The following is a 22104-nucleotide window of genomic DNA, read 5'->3' on the forward strand; positions in this document are numbered from 1 at the left end:
GAAAGAGCTCCCAAGGCCGAAGCTGGAAATCTGGGCAACACAACCATGTTCCATTGGGTTACAACTCAAAGTATAAAATAAATATATAGGAGTCTGTAGTGATTTATTTATTTACACATATACACAACCAAATAAAGAAATGAGGAGACAAATCTTCCTTGCAGGAGGATTCCAAGTAAGTTTAGACACTCCTCACTCAAGGAAATAAGTGGAGCTTAATTCTCTCTTCCCTCCTCCAATGTAGGTTGGACTTAGTGACTAGATTCCAAATAGACCAGAATAAGAAAGGGAAAAGGGAAAAAAGGAAAGTAACTTGAGTGGAGACCCTAAACCATGTAGTCAAGGTTAAACACCAGTGATGTCATGGGAATCCTATTCCCCCTGATATGGTAAGGGCACTTCACTTACATGGTATTTTAACTTCAAACCCGTAACTTCAGTTTAGGTATGAGAAAAACACCAGACAAAACAAATCAAAGGACAGTCTACAAAATACCTCACTAGTACTTCTCAGAGGTCATGAGAAAAAAGTAAAGATGAAAAAACTATCAAAAGGCCAGAGGACAGTAAGGGTATGTGATCACTAAATGCGATGTGGTATCCTGAATTTCACCACAGACTAGGAAAAGGGCATTAGGAAAACTCAAATAAAGACTGGAGTTTGGGACACCTGGCTGTTGGTAGAACATGGGACTCTTGAACTTCGCATCATGAATTCAAGCCCCATGTTGGTCTTAAAGTTTACTTAAAAAAAAAAAATAAAGTTTAGTGTTTTTTTGAAGTTTAGTTAATAGCAAGGCACGAATGACAAATGTTGTATAGTAATGATAATCGTATTAGTGGTAACTGAATGAGGGGTATATGGAAATCTGTATAAACCTGAACCTTTTCTGTAAGTCTGAAATTATTTCAAAATAAAGCATTTATTTAAAAAATTTGTCATATGATTGTCTTGGCTTTTTTCTTTGATATTTCTTTGATATGTAAATCATTTTGTGACTTGCTAATAAAAAAAATTGTCTTTCTTCTTTTTTGGGGGGGGGGGTAGTCCCAACACTGAATGATTATTTGTAATCATTTAAATGTGTAATATTTGAAGCTGGTGAGCACATGGTGTCTCTCTCCCTAAACTACTGGAGGATATGGAGACCTATAGCTCAAGCTTAAAGGTGACTGAAAGCGATCTTCTATAAGACTAATAAACTGGGACTAACTGGTGGTAGAGGTTCTGCCTCAATGCATTTTTATTCCTTACTGAGCAATTTTACTCTCAAGACAAGCAGTCTTAGCTGTTCAAACCTCAGACTCCAAGTCTTAACTTTTTTTTTTAAACATCTTAACTTTTATAGAGTACACTGTAGTAGCCTTTAATTCACACAGGAATTTCAATCCTGAAGAAAACTACTCAAGTAGCAATAAATGAGAAGTTAAAAAGACCAGACCCTCGGTGCCAGTGCTAGGATGTCAGCCATCTGTGGTCATATACTTCAAGTCCACAGGGTGACAAAAGGAGTCTCAGGAACTTTTTTAGTATTAAATATGCTGCCAATTATATGAAAATAAGTGACAGAGAACAAAGTTAAATCAAAAGGCAGGGAAAAACCTGGGTCTGACCCCTGCAGTCAGGATCCTCCCACTGTAAACACCTGTGAGATTTGAACATTTGCTGAATGTTGTAGGTCAAAACAAAAAGCAATGGAATGCAGGATTTCAGTTATGTGCAATGTCCCCAATAAGCAAATTCATCTGAACAAAAAGTAGATTAGTGGTTCCCAGAGGCTGAGGAGAGTAGAGAATGAGGAAAGCCTGTTAAAGGGTATAGGGTTTGTTTCTGGCATGATTAAAGTGTCCTCAAATTACACAGAGGTGATGGTTCCACAACTGTGACTGTACTAGAACCACTGAACCGCGTACTCCGAGAGGGTGAATTTTACGTTACAGGAACTGTTTCGGGAAGAGAAAAAGGAATGCAAACAAAGACGAAAGCAATGCAACATGTTCTTCTCCACAAAATGGGGAATAATGGAGTTCATAAGTGCTAATGGCATGGTCAAAATGGAACATCTGAATCCCTACACTTTTTTTTTTTTTGTAAAGAACAAAACCTGAGTAATGAAAACACAGAATTAGATTCAATAGCCTAAGACAATTTTTTCTACCTTAGAATCCACTGGACTTGAATAGACCCATTTGAAACAAAAAGATATGTCAAACCCCCAGAACTGTAACTTGTTTGGAGAGTGGTTCTAGAACAGAGAAAATGGTCTTTGGATATAATTATTGTAACTCATCTAGAATGCATTCTGAAATATGAAAATAAGACAAAAACCAACCAAAGATCTGTCAGGGTAAAGAGGGCAGACATTTCTTAGTGGGATAGGATGTTGATGAAGCATGTGTAAACCTCTAGCGCTTTTTTTTTTTTTTTTGCATGAAGAACATGAGGTCCATGAGAGGAGAGACTGTTTTATTCACAGTTATATTCCCTGCACTTAGTACACAGTAGATGCTCAGTAAATATTTGCTGAACAAATCAAGTTTATGATGCAGCTCTGAACTGGCTTGTTCATCTATGCAAGGATCTAAAATGAGTTTATTTTGAAAACTGGCATCTTGTTCTTTTGCTAGAAAAAAATTCTCCTTTAACTTACTGAATAGCTATACGTTAACTAGTTTGAATACAGGCACAAACCACCTGAATTAATGAATTAAACTTAAATTAATGAACTTGTTCCCAAAGTTAAAAAAGGTGAAACAGCTTTTGCAAAAACTTGAAGGAGTAGAGGCCTGTCATTGCTGGCCATGTCACCGATTACTCTACAGCAAAAACCACCAAACCCTGCCTTCCAGTAAGAACACTGCAAAGAGTGTAGGAATCATGATGATGCTTTGTAGTACAGCTGGTATTAGCAGGGATCAGTTATTCCACTTGGCTCTTATTTTGCCATTAGTTAACAACCCTTCTCCCCGTAAGTAAAACTCTGTGTTTATGTAGAGCAGTAAGAGAACCCAAATATTACTCTGTAGTCAGTCTTCATCACACCTCATGTTTTAGGTGAGATTTCAAACATTAGTTGCTATTGTACAGAAGTATATTCAACTCTAGAATTTTTTTTTCAAAAATAATATTCTCTTTCCTCCATTCCTGACACTTGTCCAAATCAAAAATAGTGATCAACTGGCCCTCACTACCACCTGAAGGCCAGAGCCCTGCAAGCAACAGCCACTGATTTCCAAGAGGCAGTCACCACCCTGCTTTCCTCAAACTGGCCCCCTACACCCCGTGAGTGCTGCCAACACCTAAAAAGACCTACATCACTCAGGAGAGTCCTGGATCAGAATCCTCTGTACTTAGGTTCTGGCAGCTATTAAAACTCAGTATATCATAGATTCATGTTACTTCTTCCGACTGAGAGATTCCATGCAGAGCCCACAGCCAGACTCTGAAACAGATTTTCATTTTTTATGACAGATGCTGTCACATGTCTGTTACAAGACTTCCAGGACTTGGTTCTTCGAGAACAGCTTTCCACCACCGTGGAATCAGTTCTGTGGACTCACGTAGCAGGATCCTGTATTGTGTTCAACTACACTCTGAAGAAAAACATTTTATTGCTATGGAAAATCTTGTTCTTGTGCTTCACAAGTCTTGCCAAGTCTCTTAATGTGGATATTTCTTCAGAGATGGAAGCCAGAAGAACTCTTTGGTTATACAGATAGAAAATGCAAAGACTGTTTATTTGGGAGCAGCCCTGGCTTTCTTCGTAAATACATTTTGTAGGGGGATGGCCTACAAACAATTGAAATGAAAAACCATCTGTAGAGACTGCAATTTCATAAAAGAAAAAACAAAAAAAGCACAGTGTTCCAGTATCTGTAGGAGAAACAGGCTTAAAACACAGTTGGTTTTATACTCACCAGACTGGCTTGAGTGAAGTTGAAGTTGGGAACAATGTGATTGTCACATATGGTATTGGTTTGGTTTTAAATCCCATACCCACTTTTAAAAGGCATAATTTAGCTTTGGTTTCTTTCATTCTTTAGAAGACATATTTGGGTTTCTTAAGCATCAGAGGTAATTGATGACTTAAAATTAGTGGTAGTGGTAGTTTCAAAATGGATTAGTTTCCCTACTCCTACTACACACAAGGGAACATTATTTAAAAACTTGCCCTTAGGTTTGCTCCCATCCTGAATGCATTTCTAGCTGAAGTTGGAAAGAAGGTTCCTCTGGACTTCCCAAGGGGCTCTCCCACCCAAATACAAGTTCCCTCCCTACCCACAAAGTAGCTTGCCCTCTTCCGACTATCGACAAACAGACAGACAGACAGACAGACACACACACACACACACACACACACACACCCCTCAGGAGTGATCTGGATTAGACAACAAATAGCCAGACAGCACCTCCCAGAGATGGGCGCACATGCAGCAGCTGTCAAAAGGAGAAGTCATTTTACTTTCTTTTAAACTTGCAATGTTTGTCTTTATTTTGTTCTTTATATTTTGAAAGTGAAAAGAAATAGTATTGAGTCAATTTTTGTTTTTTTTTTTAAATATTTGTTCTATGTATTTACAAGCCTTAAAGTTGCTCTAAAGATTTCAAAAGTATTAAGAGTACTTTTCGCAGGGTAGCACTTTTTTTAAAATTTTTTAAACAATTCTTGGAGTTCTCTGGTCCACAGCATTTCCTTCTGTTCCAAGGTTATGTATGTTTTGATTACTATTGTGATTTTTTTTTTTAATTTTCTGAAGCAAGCTGAGAGGCAGGCAGAAAGATTTGATGCCAAAAAAAAAAAAAATCTTTCTTACCTTGTTCACCCCAAACCTTCTTAAATCTGGACTAACTACTAAGCTTTAAAACAAACGTGAGGTGCATCTGAAGGGGAGGGAAATTTATTTCTCTGCTTTTCTATTATACAAGTTGTTTACAGAAACTGCAAATTAAAAAATTACACTGGCATTTGCAGTCCTTAAAATAAATTAAAAGTTCTCAACTTTTTTTTTTCTGCTAAACAGATGTGTTTTTTTAAAGTATGAGTCCTTGTTTAAAAAGAAAAGATTAAAACAGAAAATATTTTCTATAAATAATACATGTATTTTGGTTTTAGTGCTCCCGCCCTCAGGTTTGAAGTTTACTTTTTTCCAGTACCTTTTTCCTCCATGATCACCTTTTTTCTCTTTCCCCTCTCCCACTCGTGCACACGTGGGGATTTCTGCGAGAATTGGCCTTGCTGCACTGTGATTGGCGAAGACGTGAAACTTTTTAAAAAAATACTTAAATTGTTTCTTTTGTTTCGTTTTGTGTATTTGAAGCTTTAGTTATCCTCAGACTCCTCTTCTGCTTCCCGCAGCCACGTGAAGAACGCTGTGACAGATTTCAGAGCCACACCCTTCCCATTCTGCTCTGCAGGGTCCTTGCTGCTCTCCCATTTGTAGAAGGCATCCTCGGAGATCACCTCCTCATCATATAGGCAATCAAAAAACATCCGTAGCAAATCTGTAAGGACGTAAAATACACCATCAGTTCTGGGCGCTGTAGTTGTGATGGAGAGACTGTATTTCCAAGGAATGAATGAATGAATGCACATGAATCCCCCTAGAGAAGAATATCCCTAACAATTTATCATACTCCCTCTTTATAGTATAATAGCAAAATAACTAGTCTAAAGAAAAGAAAAGGGGCAGCTGGGTGGCTCAGTGGGTTAAGCCTCTGCCTTCCACTCAGGTTGTGATCTCAGGGTCCTGGGATCGAGCCCCACATAGGGCTCTCTGCTCGGTGGGGAGCCTGCTTCCCCGCCTCTCTCTGCCTGCCTCTCTGCCTACTTGTGATCTTTCTCTGTCAAATAAATAAATCTTTTAAAAAAATAAAGAACAGTAAAAAGATTCAAGCAATCTAAATTATTTTTATTGCTACTATTTTGATCAATCTGAACTATTTTCTGATAGTGCTGAGTTGTTCGATATTATGTAGTTCTCAAACTACACACTATAAAAATTAAATACAAGAATACCTTTATTTTCTTCTTTATGCATCCTAGACTGGTTGAAATTTTACAATGAAAATATATACTTCTTAAAAATTTTGGAAGAAAAAGACAGAAGGTACTTTTCTCTAATGTTGCTTTCAAATTGCAAAGAGTAATAATTTATATGGAAAATGTGGGTAAAAACTATCTCCGCTGGATTTTATCCAGAGGAAAAAAAAAGCCTGCTGTTTTCAATGCCCTGATGATCTGGGCAAATTTAATTTTCTGTTTTGCTCCCATAGTGGAAACTTAGCTTATGTTATTGTTCAAAAAGAGAAAAAGTTGGTAAAGTTATATATTCTTATTTTTTAATCCCTTCATTACAGGCTCTTAAGTTCATTTAAAGTCAGCCTCCATTCATATGAGTGAAGGGAAGCAACAGAATCAACAATAATTGATAATAAATATTAGGCTTAGAATGAGTCATTATTAAAACTTTTCTTTGGATTTATCTTTGTAATTTTATTAGTTAAGCTAAATTGAAATCACTTCATTCTCTAAACCTTGGTTGGCCTATGGGGAAATGGAAACAAGTGGTAAAGATTCTACTGATGGCAGGGCATGTAGGTGGCTCAGTGGGTTAAAGCCGCTGCCTTCGGCTCGGGTCATGGTCTCAGGGTCCTGGGATCGAGTCCCATATCGGGCTCTCTGCTCATTGGGGAGCTTGCTTCCCTCTCTCTCCCTCTCTCTGCCTGCCTCTCTGCCTACTTGTGATCTCTCTCTGTCAAATAAATAAATAAAATCTTTAAAAAAAAAAAAAAGATTCTACTGATGGTAAATCTAGAATTAAACATCTCTCCAGGGATTATCAAAGCTGGGAGATACTTTAATGTGACTGGCTGAGCACATAGCATCAATTTCATCTCTTGAAAAGTAAATGAGTCCTCATCCTTATAAGAACAGAAAAGGGAAGTCATGATGTTAAATGACCCTCCAAAGGTCTTGAGAAAGAGAAAACAAAGTCAGTTAATTCTCTGATTCAGACTTAAATGTCTCCTCAGTTACAGCCTGAGGATTGTTTGTTTCGATCTTTTCCTTTATCTCCCAGGGGGATTCATCAGCACTATCAAAGAAGGAAAGCCCAGCAGCAGATACAACCTAAGGAAGTACCAAAGAGCTACTTCAATGTCATCTTTGATATTGCCCTCTACTTTCACAAGTTTCAACTGGATTTTCAAGACTTAATATAATTCAGTTAATTGACCGGTATCACTAAGACTTGGGTGGTCCAGGTTACCTTATTTGTCTGGTTAGCATAGAATTCATCATAACCCTGAAGTGAAAATTAGTCTAAAACACCTTGATGTCTCTGTTGGGTGTCTGAGGATTCTGAAGAGTACCATCCTCTTTAATTACTAAAACCTGTGTCAAAGAAGGTAAAAGACTGTAATGCATGTATGCTATCACCAGGATGGTCTGCATTATCCAAAAGTGTAGCCACTATCCATGTGAGTTATTTACATTTAAATTAAATAGTTTAAAATTAAGCTCCTTAGTCACAATAGTCACATTCACAGTGCTCAAGTGAATATACTGTACCATACTGCACGGTACAGATATATTCCCATCAGTTAGGCAGACTTGCCCTACAATGAGGATTAAATCTCTAATACAAACTAGTTTTATTACTGTTTTCTCACAAAAGTACAATAAAAATTCAGGTTTATTCAAGTTGTTGGTTATCTGAGTTTTTGTTAGTAGTGATTATTTTATTATTTACTATTCAAAACCCATCAAAGCATCATAAACCTTCCCCACTGGTTGCATTAATTTTAAGAGATAAACTTACTGGCAGGTTGATCAAGTTTTACTATTGATGCCTGTAGTGCATAAAGTGCTTGCAGTTCCTTCTCTGTATCTGAGTCTAGGTACTTGAGTAAGATCGGCACTCTCTGCTTGATAACAGCAGTGTCCACTCGGAAGGTAGAACAGTCGGCTACAGGTGATACAAGAGCTAAATGTTACATTTAAGGAGTTAATACGCAGCCCTTTCAAATTTTCTGAGTTGATAAGACGCAACTACAAGGAAAGTGGAAGCAAGGGGGTCCAAGGAAAATATTTTGAAATCTAAAATATTGTGAATTCATTAATGGGATATTCTTCCTGAAATAGTAAAAATACTTGGAGGAGGAATGTATTTTGAGTGCTGGGTTCCCTAAAAACAAGTGTACCAAATTCGTTATCTTTAATCATAATGAAACATGGACAGTGGTTTTGTGACATTCCAAGCTACAAAAGAAACATTAAAAATAAATTAAAGTGATAGTTCATGCTAATCTTTTCAGAAGGGTAAAACAGAACCATGTTATTGTTACTAGGAGGGTAAGTGAGGACCAGCTCCAACAGTGGCAAACAACATATACAATCTAAGCCTTCTGGAGTAAAGGCACAGTAAAAAGAGGCTGAGGAAATCATCCTCAACGCCAAGAAGCATGAGGTTTTATTTCTTCTGTAAGTTAGCACTGGGACACAACCTTGTTTTTTAAAGCAGGTTTTATACTTTCCAACTGTGATCTTTATTTTTTAAAATATTTACTTTGAAAGACCATGTGAGTGAGCACGGCGTGGGGGAGGAGGGGCAGAGGGAGAGAGATAGAATCTCCAGCAAACTCCCTACTCCCTACTGAGCAAGGAGCCCAACACAGGGTTCAATCTCATGACCCTGAGATTATGATCTGAACTGAAATCAAGAGTTGGTCACTTGACCAAGCCACCGTGCACCCTTAAATTGTGATTTTGAAACACCAGCCTTATGGAGAGCCTGCATGGCTCAGTCAGTTGAGTGTTCAACTCTTGATTTCAGCTCAGGTCATGATCTCAGGGTCATGAGATCAAGCCCTGCATTGGGCTCTGTGCTCAGCATGTCCCTCTCCCTCTGCCTTTCCCCCCTGCTTGCTCTTGCTCACTCTCTCTAAAATAAATAAATAAATCTTTAAACACAAAAACAAATAAACTCCAGAAAAACCCCAAACACCAGTCTTACAGTTCCATAGATAGTAAAAATGACTTATGACATTTTTTATAAAGACTTTCTATTACCAGCTTGTTAGTAATCTCATTAAAGACCTAACACTGAATATTCTTCTACAGAAAATCTTAAAATATAATTCTGAAGCTATCTTCTAAAATGATGACAGACCTGAAATTCTGAACAACTTTTGAAGTGACAGGATTTTCTTCCCCATTGCAGGAACAGAAATGTGAATTTCTACCTGAGGCTAGGTGCATGATCTCATTCAAAACTGTTAAATACTACATGCAGCTGCAGCTGACCGCAAGCAGGGTTTGTACCCGCCCTAACCCTATCCACCTATGTGATTAGCATTCAGTGACACTGTCGTATTATCTAAGATCAACATAAAGCAAAAGAAACAATTGTTTTCTTTCCTCATATATGTTTTTATATAAAATGGCTTCTCTCTTGAGATGAGAAGTCCTTCTTGATTCTAGGTTAAGAATATTCAATCCAGGGGTGCCTGGGTGGCTCAGTGGGTTAAAGCCTCTGCCTTCAGCTTAGGTCATGATCCCAGAGTCTTGGGACTGAGCCCCACATCTGGCACTCTCTCAGCGGGGAGCTGCTTCCCCCCCCTTCTCTCTCTGCCTGCCTCTCTGCCTACTTGTGATCGCTGCCAAATAAGTAAAATCTATTTAAAAAAAAAAAAAGAATATTCAACCCATTCATTATAACTCTTGAGTGGAAGACAGAGGAGGCTTCACGTACTTAAGGTGAAAGGTGAAGGTAAAACCACACCCAGCAGAGTAGAAAACCACCCAAGCAGCATGCACTCACTTTCTTCCTGAACTAGAACACAAGGCACAGGGTAGCTGCTCATATCTGGGCTTACTACAGGCACGGCAGCTAATTAGCCCCCTGCTCGAGACAGCCAGGCATTGGAGACAGAAACGGCACCCATTTGCACAAGAAAATGAGTTTCACAGGGCAAAATTTGAGGCCATATAAACTCAGACCCATATCATCAGCAGTTAACATACCAGGGATTTCAGATGTTAAGAGCTGCCTTCAGAAATGTTACTTACCTATAATAGCTGCTTTACAAACGGCTGTCATTAAAGCTCTAAGGAATGTAGGTGAACTCATCTGGCTTTCATCTAGATTAGCCTGAAATCAAAAGTAAATGCAACAGTTAAAAGTACCCTTACATCTGAGAAATTATTTCTCTTAAAGCAGGTCTCATCTGGCACTAAGAACAGATGGGGTCACATTCAACATTGTTGTAAAAATTAATCTTGATTCACGGGCAGATACTTGGGCTACCACTGGTTCTGTCTGAAAATACTCTAAGTGGCAGCATTTAGTTTTCAGAGAGCTAACTTCTGCCTGTATTTTGCTCAATTATACAGTGTTATGCACCATATGCATTTGGAAGTACAACCATTTAAAAACATTTTCTTCCTCAATAAATAACTTATATTCAGATGATCTCACTACAGTGTGTCTTAGAAACTACTTTTCTGAGTAGTGTGTAATGAATTTTAGATGTGCTAACACTGCTTTTTTCATCTTAACTTTAATGTGAACTAGAGATTAAACTCAAGCATTGTCTCAAATCTTCCAGGTGGTGGTGAGAAAAATGTTACTCTTTTCTAAGGATGGCAGAAAAAAATGTATTTAGAGATATATTTAGTACAGTAAATGGGCCTCAAATTTGTTTTAGTTTCTCTTAAGGTCTTATCTTCTTATCTTGCTATAAAATGCTATACTATGCCAGGGGCGCCTGGGTGACTCAGTGTGTTAAGCCTCTGCCTTCAGCTCAGGTCATGATCTCAGGGTCCTGAAATGGAGCTCAGCGGGGAGGCTGTTTCCCACCCGGTCCCCATGCCTGCCTCGCTGCCTACTTGTGATCTCTGTCAAATAAATGAATAAAATTTTAAAAAAATCCTCAAAAAAAATTAAAACAAAAACAAAAACGCTGTACTATGCCAGATGAATAGCAAAACAGAAACGAAAGGAGACATTTTCTAGGCAGGTATTTAAAATACTTCTCAAAGTTTATGTTCCTTATGCCTGTGAACAGAATTAATGCTTGTCTCAGCTTCTTTAATAGCACAGCATAGTATTTTCCGCTGGATCAGCCTTAAAACGACTGGCCAGGAAAAAACTTAGGATATCACTATAAACCTCTGTGTTAGAAATTAAGAATTTCAAAGACATTCAGAGATCATTTAAATGTTTATGAATATTAAAACTGACACAGATTAACTAGCAGCTCTCCCTCTGTTGAATATTTAACCTCAAACATCAATCACTTGGTGAGAGCCAAGTTAAAAGGGGTTAACAAGTCAGATGGTCAGCTCTGCAGGATACTAGCAGCACTGCACATGGCGGGCTATGTTACAGTAAGAGGTTTCATTACCAATTTTTTCCAAAAGAACGGAAACATGTGGTGCCACTGCTAACCGTGAAGGATGGGAATGGTATGGGGGAAGAGACATATATAAAAGATTTGATGATATATGTGTTATAGCCAGTTACTGGTTTATACCTTGTAAACAAACAAACTTTATTTAGACTGAAGCCAGGCTGGTCTAGGCCCAGAAATTACTTTTGCAAAGTCTGAACAATTATTTTTGAAGAAATTTGGTTCAACAATATTTTAAAAATAGGTTGACAGAGAGCTATTTCAAGTACTGAATATCATCTGAAATTCCCAAATACTTTAGAAAAAAATTAAAAAATGAGCTAAAAAGAATTAGATAATCAATACCACTTTGACTGCTTCTTATAAAGAAACAAACTGCAGGGGTGCCTGGGTGGCTCAGAAGGTTAAAGCCTCTGCCTTCGGCTCAGGTCATGATCCTGGGGTCCTGGAATCAAGCCCCACATGGGGCTCTCTGCTCAGCTTCCTCCTCTCTCTCTACCTGCCTCTCTGCCTACCTGTGATCTCTGTCTATCAAATAAATAAATAAAATCTTAAAAAAAAAAAACTAACTGCATATTGCTTCTACCAAATAAAGCTAAACGTTGTAATTCTAATATTTAAAAATAGACTAGACACTGTAGATTTAAGCAAATATCTTTTTTTTTTTAAGATTTTATTTCTTTATTTGAGAGAGCGAACGAGCACGCACAAGCATGGGGAGCAGAAGAGGCAGAGGGAGAAACATGCTCTTCACTGAGCAGGGAACCTGATGTAGGTAGGACTCGATCCCAGGACCCTGGAATCATGACCTGAGCTGAAGGGAGGCGCTTAACCGACTGAGCCACCCAAGTACCCCAGAGATTAAGCAAAGATCTTAACAAAAATGGGCAAGAACAAGAAGGGAGGTGGGTCTGCTGAATAAGCAAACTCAGATGTACATAATTCTGGTACCAGACACAGAGCAACAAATGTCTTCATGCACTATGAGCTCAGATACTATTACATTTTTGGGTTTTCTCTCCTTTTAAAAATGTCATCTTTATTAGCATAATCTACATTGTGAAATTTACCCTTTGTCTTCTCTGTGAGGAGAATAATTGTTGGTCTAGAATAGGCAGAATAAATAGTGATATAAAAAAAATGAAGCCCAACATTGATGAAGAGGTGAAAATAGCCTCATTTTGCAATATATGAGAACATAAAAGACCAAATGGCTGAAATGATGGTGATCTATGAAAAACCATGGCAAAAGAAAGTAACGTTAAATATGTAAACACTGACTGGATTTCTATTTTTTAAAAAAGATTTTATTTACCTGAGAGACAGAGTGTGAGAGAGACAGTGGGCACGAGCGGGCAGGAAGGGCAGGGAAAGAGGGAGCAGCAGACCCCTCACTGAGCAGGGAGCCTGAAGTGGGGCTCAGTTTCATTACCCTGGGGTCATGACTTGAGCCATAGGCAGCTGCTTAAAGGACTGAGACACCCAGCGGGGCCCCTGACTGGATATTTTAAAAACAGAAAATAAGGCATGTCGATAACATACCAGAAAGGCTATGCTAACTCCTACAACAAACTACCACATAAATGACTTAAAAGTCTTAGAGAGGAAAGAGGTGGTTATGCCAAGAGGAGTAAGTCAGTACATGAAAAACAAGTGACGCTAAACTAACCTCCTTGCCTTTTCTGATTTGATTAGTATACAGTAGCTCAGATGGATATAAGTATATATCCCCTGGACTTCAGCAAGGCTTCTGACCAATTATGTACCCTTGTGGGCAAGATGAAGAGATGAGATAGACAGTAAAATGATGTGAAATAATAAACATATTAACAGCTGGAAGTGTCCATGGGGGTAGGGGTGGGATCTTGTTTCTAAAAGGATGCTAATTTGCCTCATTCACATGTTTTACCCACAACTTGGATGAAGATAAAGTTGACATATTAATGAAATGCAAGGAAGACACAAAGTCAAAAAGATGGCAAGGAAATTTTATGATCAAAGTCAGAATCTAAAATGTCCTGATAGACAAAAACTTGTATCTAGTTTAAGAAGATGAACATAAGCAGAAATAATTTTTAAAAGCCCCATTCTGGTTCCCAAACTAAACACATTAATGTTGTAGGTGGTAGAGATGACTAAACAGTAGAGCATAGAAGAAAGGGTACTCTATGACTGAAAGAGCAATCTGAGTTCAGTGTGGTGAGCACAGAGTCCAAAACAAAAAACATGACAGCACTGCCTAACTCTACACTGTTGCATCACATCTGGCAATCATGTTCAATTTGCACATGTCACTTGTGAGAGTGATACTGAAAATCCAGGCTATGTTTGTATAAGAGTAACCAAACAAGAGTCTGGATATCAAGATTTTAAGAAAGGATGAGAGAACCTAGAGAGGGAGACAGGGATATAATGGCAAACTATTACAATTAATTAAAAGATTCCCAACTATGTGACAGGATAGATTTACTACCCTGAATAGACATGGAGGAAAAAAGATTAAAAAAAAAAATTGTCAGAAGTTTCACTATTTCTCAATGCCTAAAGTAGACAAAGAATGAACAACCCAGGGGCGCCTGGGTGGCTCAGTGGGTTAAAGCATCTGCCTTCGGCTCGGGTCATGATCCCAGGGTTGAGCCCCGCATCGGGCTCTCTGCTCAGCAGGGAGCCTGCTTCCCCTTCTCTCTCTGCCTGCCTCTCTGCCTATTTGCGATCCCTGTCAAATAAATAAATATAATCTTAAAAAAAAAACAAAAAAAAGAATGAACAACCCATTACAAGGACTATAAAAAAGATTTATCCAAGAGGGAAAGGACCAGATTAGTCCTCCATGACTTTCTTTCAACTTGATTATATGATCCCATGGAAAAGGTATAAAATTTTCAGAAGGGAGATTTACTATGAAGATGAAAGTCAACATAATTCAGAAAAATTACATACTGTTTATTAATTTCATCCAGAATGGTATTTAAAATGCAGGAAAATTTAGGAAAAACATGTATTTTTTCTAATGAAAGATTTTTATTTATTTATTTGGGGGGAGAGAGAGAGAGAGAGAAGGAGAACAGAGAGGGACGGCACACTCCTGCTGAGCAGAGAGCCTGACGTGGGACTGATCTCAGGACCCTGGAATCATGACCTGAGCTCAATGTATGTGCTTAACTGACTGAACCATGCAGGTGCCCCAAATATGTCTTTTTTGAATAGCAAAATGTAGGGTCTATCCTAAACTAATGATAGACCCAGGAAAATGGCTTCTGTTTGGAGTAGTTTTATTTGACCTTATAAAAAACTTTAAATCTTATAAAGATAAAAACAGTCTTATAGTTTCAAATACACATACATGAAAGAATAAGAAGTAACTTCATTAAGGTTAAATACTCCTATGAAGTGGAAGGGAAGATACAAGCATACTTTGTTTTATTGTTTATGTACTTCAGTGGTACTGTGTTTTTTACAAATTGAAAGTTTATGGCAACCCTGCATCGAGCAATTCTGTCAGCGCCATTTACCCAACAGTATTTGCTCACTTCTGTGTGTCACATCTGGATAATTCTCACAGTATTCTGAACTTTTTTTATTATTACTGTATTTGTTATAATGAACTGTGATCAGCGATTCTGACTCACTGAAAGCTCAGAGGATGGATGGGTAGCATTTTTTAGCAATAAAGTATTTTTCTTTAAGATTTTATGTACTTTTTTAGATATAATGCTATTACAGACTTAACAGACTACAGCATTATGTAAACATAACTTTCATATGCACTGAGAAAACAAAAAATTAATTTGACTCGCTTTATTACAGTATTCGCTTTATTGTGGTCTGGAACCGAGCCCGCACTCTCTCTGAGGTGTGCCTGTACGTGAATGCAAGTGTTCCCACAAGAATTGTTCTTGCAGAGATACCAGGGAAGGTGACATAATCTCTATACCTCTACCCAGTCAAAGATCTGTTCATCATTCGCTTTGTCCTCGATAATGAGTTTCTCGAGTCGCTTATACAGCTCTTCAGCAGAGAGTTCTTTTTTTGAAAGTGCTTCAGAGGAACAGGAACTATCAGACTCTATAAAGTCCAACTTCTGAAACATAAAATGTTGTATATATTAACGTAAGTCAATATCAGTAACACCCTGAGAGGAAAACAAAGTCATGGGCAATGTTTTATTTTACATGGGTCAAAATGGTCAGCAGAAGCCATTTTTTACTTATAGTTCTGTAAACGTCTCATTCTCCTACCTTTCTGAACATTTCTCCAACTTTTTATATTGTCTATCTCTGATTTTCCTTAAGAACAAAAAACCAACAAGACCCCTAGAATTATCTCTGTGGCTATGCTCACTCCAAATCATTCAGTTGTGCTCTTAGCAATGACATAGCTGCATGGCACAGCATGAATACTAACAGTACAATTTAACTCCTTCTGCAGTCTATTGTTTAGTATCAGTACTGGCACAGAAGAGGTGTCAAAATTCTAAATTTGGTAAAGTCCTTCAAATACCTCCTGACCATTCTGAATCCAAGTCAGAGAATGATGCTATATTATACAATTCCTGAACAACCAGTGTATTGTAGGGAGGACAACAAAAATGAAGGGTTTTATCAGTATTGCATGAAAGACCTTTTTCCCCACAAAAATCATTCAATTTCAAAGGACTGAATATTCTGGTACGGAGAAAGACTGTATATATGTAGTCACTGCACCAAATCATATCATCATGGCCTGTGTGGGTCCAACCCAATGCAGAAATGCCTTTGCATCAGCTTTGACAGCACCACCTGCACACACAGTTCATGTAGGCAGCGGGCATCGAGGGCCCCTGGGAAGCTCTGTGAACACACATAAGGAGCTCTGCAGCCCTATTAGGAGCACTGGTTTCACCTCTCCTGTCCTGCTCTCACTTTGTTCTTAAATACTTTATAAGAGTTATCTGGCTTTTGCTTCACATCCATGACAATGACCCTGGACAGCCTAAAAACAAGTGTACATGCCTTCAAATTCTCCTAGAACACTGGCTCGCTCTATCACGTAAAGTCTTAAGGCCCCCACAAGTGGCAGCTTGACGGAGCACAGATATAAGGACTCTAGAGTCAGTGACGGGCGGTGGAGTTCAGGAATGATTCAGTTCTTTTTCTTCTTCTTTTTTTTTAAAGATTTTATTTATTTGAGAGAGAGAGAGAGAGATCGACCACAAGAAGGCAGAGAGGCAGGCAGAGAGAGGTTGGGAAAGAAGGCTCCCCGCCAAGCAGAGAGCCCAATGCAGGGCTTAATCCCAGGACCCTGAGATCATGACCCGAGCTAACAGCAGAGGATTAACCCACTGAACCACCCAGGCGCCCTGACTCACCTACTTCTACCAGGAAGGCTTGTTCTAAGATGAGAAGACCACCACCAACCTCAACCTCAGCCAGTTCCAAGGGCTCAGGGCACTAAGAACGTGCACCCTGCTGGCACCAAAAGGGCTCTAGGACCATACACTTGGTAGAGCCACCCATTAACCTGGAAGGGAAAAGCCCTATACCAGCAGGACCATGCAGGCGCCCCAACAATTCTTTTGCAATAAAAGTATTTTGGGGGGGGTACGCCTGGGTAGCTCAGTGGGTTTAAGCCTCCACCTTCGGCTCAGGTCATGATTTCAGGGTCCTGGGAAGGAGCCCCGCATTAGGAATCTCTGCTCAGCAGGGGGGGCCTGCTTCCTGCTCCCTCTCTGCCTGCCTGTCTACTTGTGATCTCTCTCTCTCTGTCAAATAAATAAATAAAATCTTTAAAAATAAATAAATAAAAAGTATTTTGGGTGGTGGTTGCACAACATTGTTAATACACTGTCATTGAATTGTACATTTTAAAATGATTAACTGGATGTTACGTGAATTTCACCTTAATTGTTAAAATACTTGAAAAAGTTTGATGATTTTTATGCCATTCTGACACATGTACATAAAATTATGATCACACACATATACTAAATATAAAAAAAGGAAATCATACCATAATTGTTCAATTTTTAGAGGAGTGGTTAAAAAAATCAAAATCATTGGTAATTTTCAAGGGTATAAGGCAATGTGATATAGAAGTATGCTTTACTCAGTGAAGTTTCACTATAAAAAAACCATAGGTTAAAATATTAAAGATTATTAGCACCAGCTTTACTCTAATACCTTTGGGGACTTTGATATATTCCTATACCTTCCCCAGATCTACAAAGGAAAAGCTACCTTGAATTCTGGGGGGTGGGGGGATTGTGTGGAGAGAAGGATTCATCCTACTGTTATGATTGTCTTTACCATTTATGTAGCATTTTATTTTTTATCTTTTGTAAGAATTTATTTATTAACAACAATAAAATCAAACAAAGTATATTGCTCATTAATAAAATACGACATAAAAATTTGAAAATGAAAGCTAAAGGGAGTTGGTGCAGAGCTGTAAAGTTTGCAGTTGTCCCTGGAAAGAAACAATTGCTTCTCAGAACCCCTGTGTTTCTGCATAACTTATCTCATCTTTCTAGAGCCCAGAAGGCTGGGCTTCAAATTTGCGAATTGGTTCATCACTACCTCTTGCAGAACGTACTAGGGTCCCCAGGAAAAAAAGGCACTGAACCAAGTATTTTAGAAAAAAGCCAAAAGTCAGGATAGGAAGACCAGGTTTTCTAAAACCTCATTTTTCTAACTACCCTTTAAATATTTTTATTAGTAACAACAATATTCATAATTGATTACTTCTCTGTGCTCAGTGTTTCTTAAACTTTATTCTATTTAATCCCCATAAAAATTCCACAAGGTAGGTATTATTATCATTTCCTAGATGATGATCCTGAGGCTTAGAGAAATCAGGTAATTTGTTCAGTCACATGAAGTGATTCAAGGCTGGAACCTGAATCCAGGTTTATTTGAAACCCAGGTGCCATATAATTTCCTATTTCCGGATATATACCTAGAAATGGAACTGCTGGGTCATATGGCAATTCTGTGAGAAACCATCTTTATGTTATTTTTATAAATTATATCTTTATATACTGTGTGCCTGTTTATACATATTTATAATTATTATTTTATGGATTTGCCTTTTAAAACATATAGGAAACAAAAAAGAGAAACCACAAACCACAACACAGTAATACTAGCTTTTATATTTACCTATGTGGTTACCTTAACCACCAGTGATCTTTATTTCTTCATATGACTTGAGGTTACTATCCAGTGCCCTTTTATTTCAGCCTGAAAGACTCACTTTAGCATTTCCCATAGGGCAGGTCTCCTGCTGACAAACTCACTTAGCTTTTAAATCTGGAAATGCTTCACTTCCTCTTCATTTTTTTCCCCCCTCTTCATCTTTAAAGGAAATTTTGCCATATATAAAATTCCTGGTTTAAAGTTATTTAATTTCTTTTAAAAAATTTATTTTAAAAGATGGTATTTACCCATTTGAGAGAGAAAGAAGCACAAGCAGGGGTGGGGTAGCAGTGGGAGATGGAGGAGATACAAACTTCCCGCTGAGCATGGGGCCCAACTAGGGGCCTGATCCAAGGACTCTGGGATCATGACCTGAGCTGAAGCCAAACATTTAATAGACTAAGCCATTCAGGTACCTCCGAAGTTATTAAATTTATTAAACAGATCATCCCAGTATCTTTTGGCTGATGAAAAATTGGCTATTGATCTTATTGAGGATTCCTTGTACAGGCAAAGTCTCTTGGTTTTTAGCTGCTTTCAAGATTTCCGTCTTTGTCACTCAAAAGTTTCATGTAATACATCTCTGAGTAAATCTCATTCAGTTTATCTTGCTTAGAGTTCACTGAAATTTCTACACATGTAGATTCCTATCTTGGATCAAGTTTGGGATGTTTGTGGCTATTATGTCTTCAAATAATTTTTCTGCCCTGTCCTTTCTCTCTCTCTTCTCCCTTCTGGAACTCTCTAATGCCCATCAATGCTTGATGGTGTCCTATAGGTCCCCAGGCACTGTTCATTTTTCTTGATTCATTTTTCTTTTTTTTTTTTTAATTTTTTTTTTTTAAGATTTTATTTATTTATTTGACAGAGAGAGATCACAAGATCACAAGTAGGCAGAGAGGCAGGCAGAGAGAGAAAGAGGAGGAAGCAGGCTCCCTGCTGAGCAGAGAGCCCGATGCGGGACTCGATCCCAGGACCCTGAGATCATGACCTGAGCCGAAGGCAGCGGCTTAACCCACTGAGCCACCCAGGCGCCCCTTGATTCATTTTTCTTTCTGCTCCAAAAATTGAGCAATTCTTTCAAAGGCTCCTTTATATGTTTAATGAATTAATTTTCCAATATGTATTATCATAAAGTTTATTTAAAAAAAAAAAACACCAAAGTATGAGGATTTTTAAAAATTTAAAACACTCAGTGAGAGGTGCCTGGGTGGCTCAGTGGGTTAAGCCTCTGCCTTTGGCTCAGGTCATGATCTCAGGTCCTTGGATCAAGCCCCAAGTTGGGCTTTCTGCTCAGCAAGAGGCCTGCTTCCCGCCCCCCTCGCTGCCTGCCTCTCTGCCTACTTGTGATCTCTGTGTTAAATAAATAAATAAAATCTTAAAAAAAAAAAATAAAAAGCAAATTAGTGATACTCATAGTTTCATATAACACCACCAGAAATTTCATTTCAAAAATTAAAGATGGATTTTTATGGCAGCAAATTACTGCCAATCAGTGATCCCCCTGACAGAGCAATTTCAACTACTTTATATTCAAATTTTTAGATTCTTTCTTCTGTCTGATCAAATTTATTGTTGCACCACTCTAGTTATTTTCTCATTTTAGCTATTCCAACTTTCAGTTCCAGAATTTCTATTTGGTTTGTTTTCATAATCTCTACCTCTTTATTGATATTGCCAGTTTGATCATACATCATTCTCTTGATTTCCTTTGGTTCTTTGTCCATGATTCTTTCAGCAATTTGAGCATATTTAAGGCAGTTAGTTTAAATTCCTTGTCTGGTATGTCCAACATTTGGGTTTCCTCAGGGATGTTTTCTGTCAATTTCTTTTTTCTTGTGAATGAGCCATATCTTCCTGTTTCTTTATATGCTTTGTAATCTTTTGTTGGCAATTAGGTATCTTGAATATTGTAAGGTGTAACTCTGGATATCAGACTGTTGTAGTCAACTATATATTGACGTTAGACAAAGACTACCTTCCTTCCTGTGTGTGTGGTCATTATAGTCTATGACCCATTATCTCCCCACAAGGCCAGTGACCTTGCAGAGATTTCCGTGAATGCATGAAACCAATGAGAAAAGTGTGGAGTAGGGTGGAATGGGGGTGAGTAGGAACACAGTCAAATGCATCTGGTTCTTTAAATTCTTTGACAGATACCATACAGGAAACCACTTTGGTCTAAGCAGTTAAAACAATGGCCAGGCCCTGCACTAGACCCTCAGTAAACTGCCAGGCAGATTAAAAGGCATAGCACCCGTCTTTGGAGGACAAGGTCTTCAGTTCTCAACCTGACACCAAAAAACTGCACCACCATCTCCCCAACTGTCTACCACAGGGCTAGGGGCTAATAGCTTCTATGCAAAATGCCAAGGTTACTTAAATTTACCAGATTCTTTTTTCACGAAGCTTTTCCCTGGTGTTGGTAGCACACTGACTAGACTCCACAATTCCAAAATAGCTCATTCTAACACATCTTGCTAGCTCAACAGTTGTTTCAGTGGAAGGAGTAATTCTGGAACTGCTTACTCCTTCATCTTCCATACATCCACACAGTGATTTCTGAATGTTTTATTATGTTACCATAATATTCCCATGATAAAGGCTACCTGGTTGTGATGTATTAATCTTTTAATATAATGTTGGACTTCACCTGTGAAAATTTTGTTGAGAAATTTTCTGGGCATTTATTAAGAATATTGGTTTATAGTTCTTTTTTTTTTTTTTTTTATCTTGAAATGTGTTTGTCTGGTTTTATTACCAGAATAATGCTGGTCTTATAGAATGAGCTGGCCAGAAATCTCTCTAATTTTCTGGAGGAACTGGTACAGAATTCTTTGCAGAATTACTATTATTTCTCCTTCAGATGTCTGATAGAACCCAACAGTGAAAACACTAGGGCTTGAAGTTTTCTTTGTGGGAATGTTTTTAACCACCTCAATGTAATAGATGCTCAGGTTATCTATTCTTGAGTTAGCTTTAGTGGTTTGTACCTTTCAAGAAATCTGTTCACTTCAACTAAACCGAGGTACTTACTGGCATAAAAATTATTCATAAGTTTCTCTGATCCATTATTATGTGCAGAAACTGTGTAACATCATCTCTCTCATTCCTTCTACTGGTAATTTGCACCTTCTTTTCCAATTTTGTTTTCTCTGATTAGTCTGGCTAGAGATTTAATGATTTTATTTTTTCAGAGGGCCAGCTTTTGACTTCACTGATTATTCTCTATTGTTTTTTTCACTGATTTCCACTTTGATCTTTATTATTCCCTTTTTCTATATCCTTTGAACTTTATTTGTTCTTCTTTCTTCTCATTTCATAAGGCTGAAAATGAGATCACAGATCTGCAATCCCACTTCTGTTCTAAATACAGGTGTTCAGTGCTAACATTTTCACTCTGAGTACTGCTTGAGTTGCATCCCACAAATTTTGATGTGTTGTGTTTCTTCAATCAAATATTTCTTACTATCTTTTATGATTTCTTCTTCAAGCCATGGGTTATTTAGAAGTGTGTTG

At 38.1% G+C, this 22104-nt stretch overlaps 1 protein-coding gene across 50 annotated transcripts in view; it reads right to left on the reverse strand.

Annotated features, from left to right (window-relative positions):
• Nucleotides 1–4463: 4463 nt before the first annotated feature.
• Nucleotides 4464–22104, reverse strand: part of EIF4G3 (eukaryotic translation initiation factor 4 gamma 3) — a 346104-nt gene continuing 328463 nt past the window's right edge. For 36 of the 50 annotated variants that reach the window (XM_082684546.1, XM_082684550.1, XM_082684541.1 and 33 more), the window contains 4 exons: nucleotides 15348–15494; nucleotides 10071–10152; nucleotides 7822–7968; nucleotides 4464–5503 (listed from right to left, as the gene is read on the reverse strand). In XM_082684546.1, coding sequence (XP_082540672.1) covers nucleotides 5322–5503; nucleotides 7822–7968; nucleotides 10071–10152; nucleotides 15348–15494 — 558 coding nt within the window. In that variant the 3' untranslated portion in view covers nucleotides 4464–5321. Of the gene's footprint in view, nucleotides 5504–7821; nucleotides 7987–10070; nucleotides 10153–15347; nucleotides 15495–22104 lie in introns of all 50 variants that reach the window. The other 14 variants (XM_082684539.1, XM_082684529.1, XM_082684570.1 and 11 more) reach the window with 1 other exon arrangement.

Source organism: Mustela nivalis, assembly GCF_964662115.1.
Source record: "Mustela nivalis genome assembly, chromosome: 10".
Classification (NCBI taxonomy): domain Eukaryota; kingdom Metazoa; phylum Chordata; class Mammalia; order Carnivora; family Mustelidae; genus Mustela; species Mustela nivalis.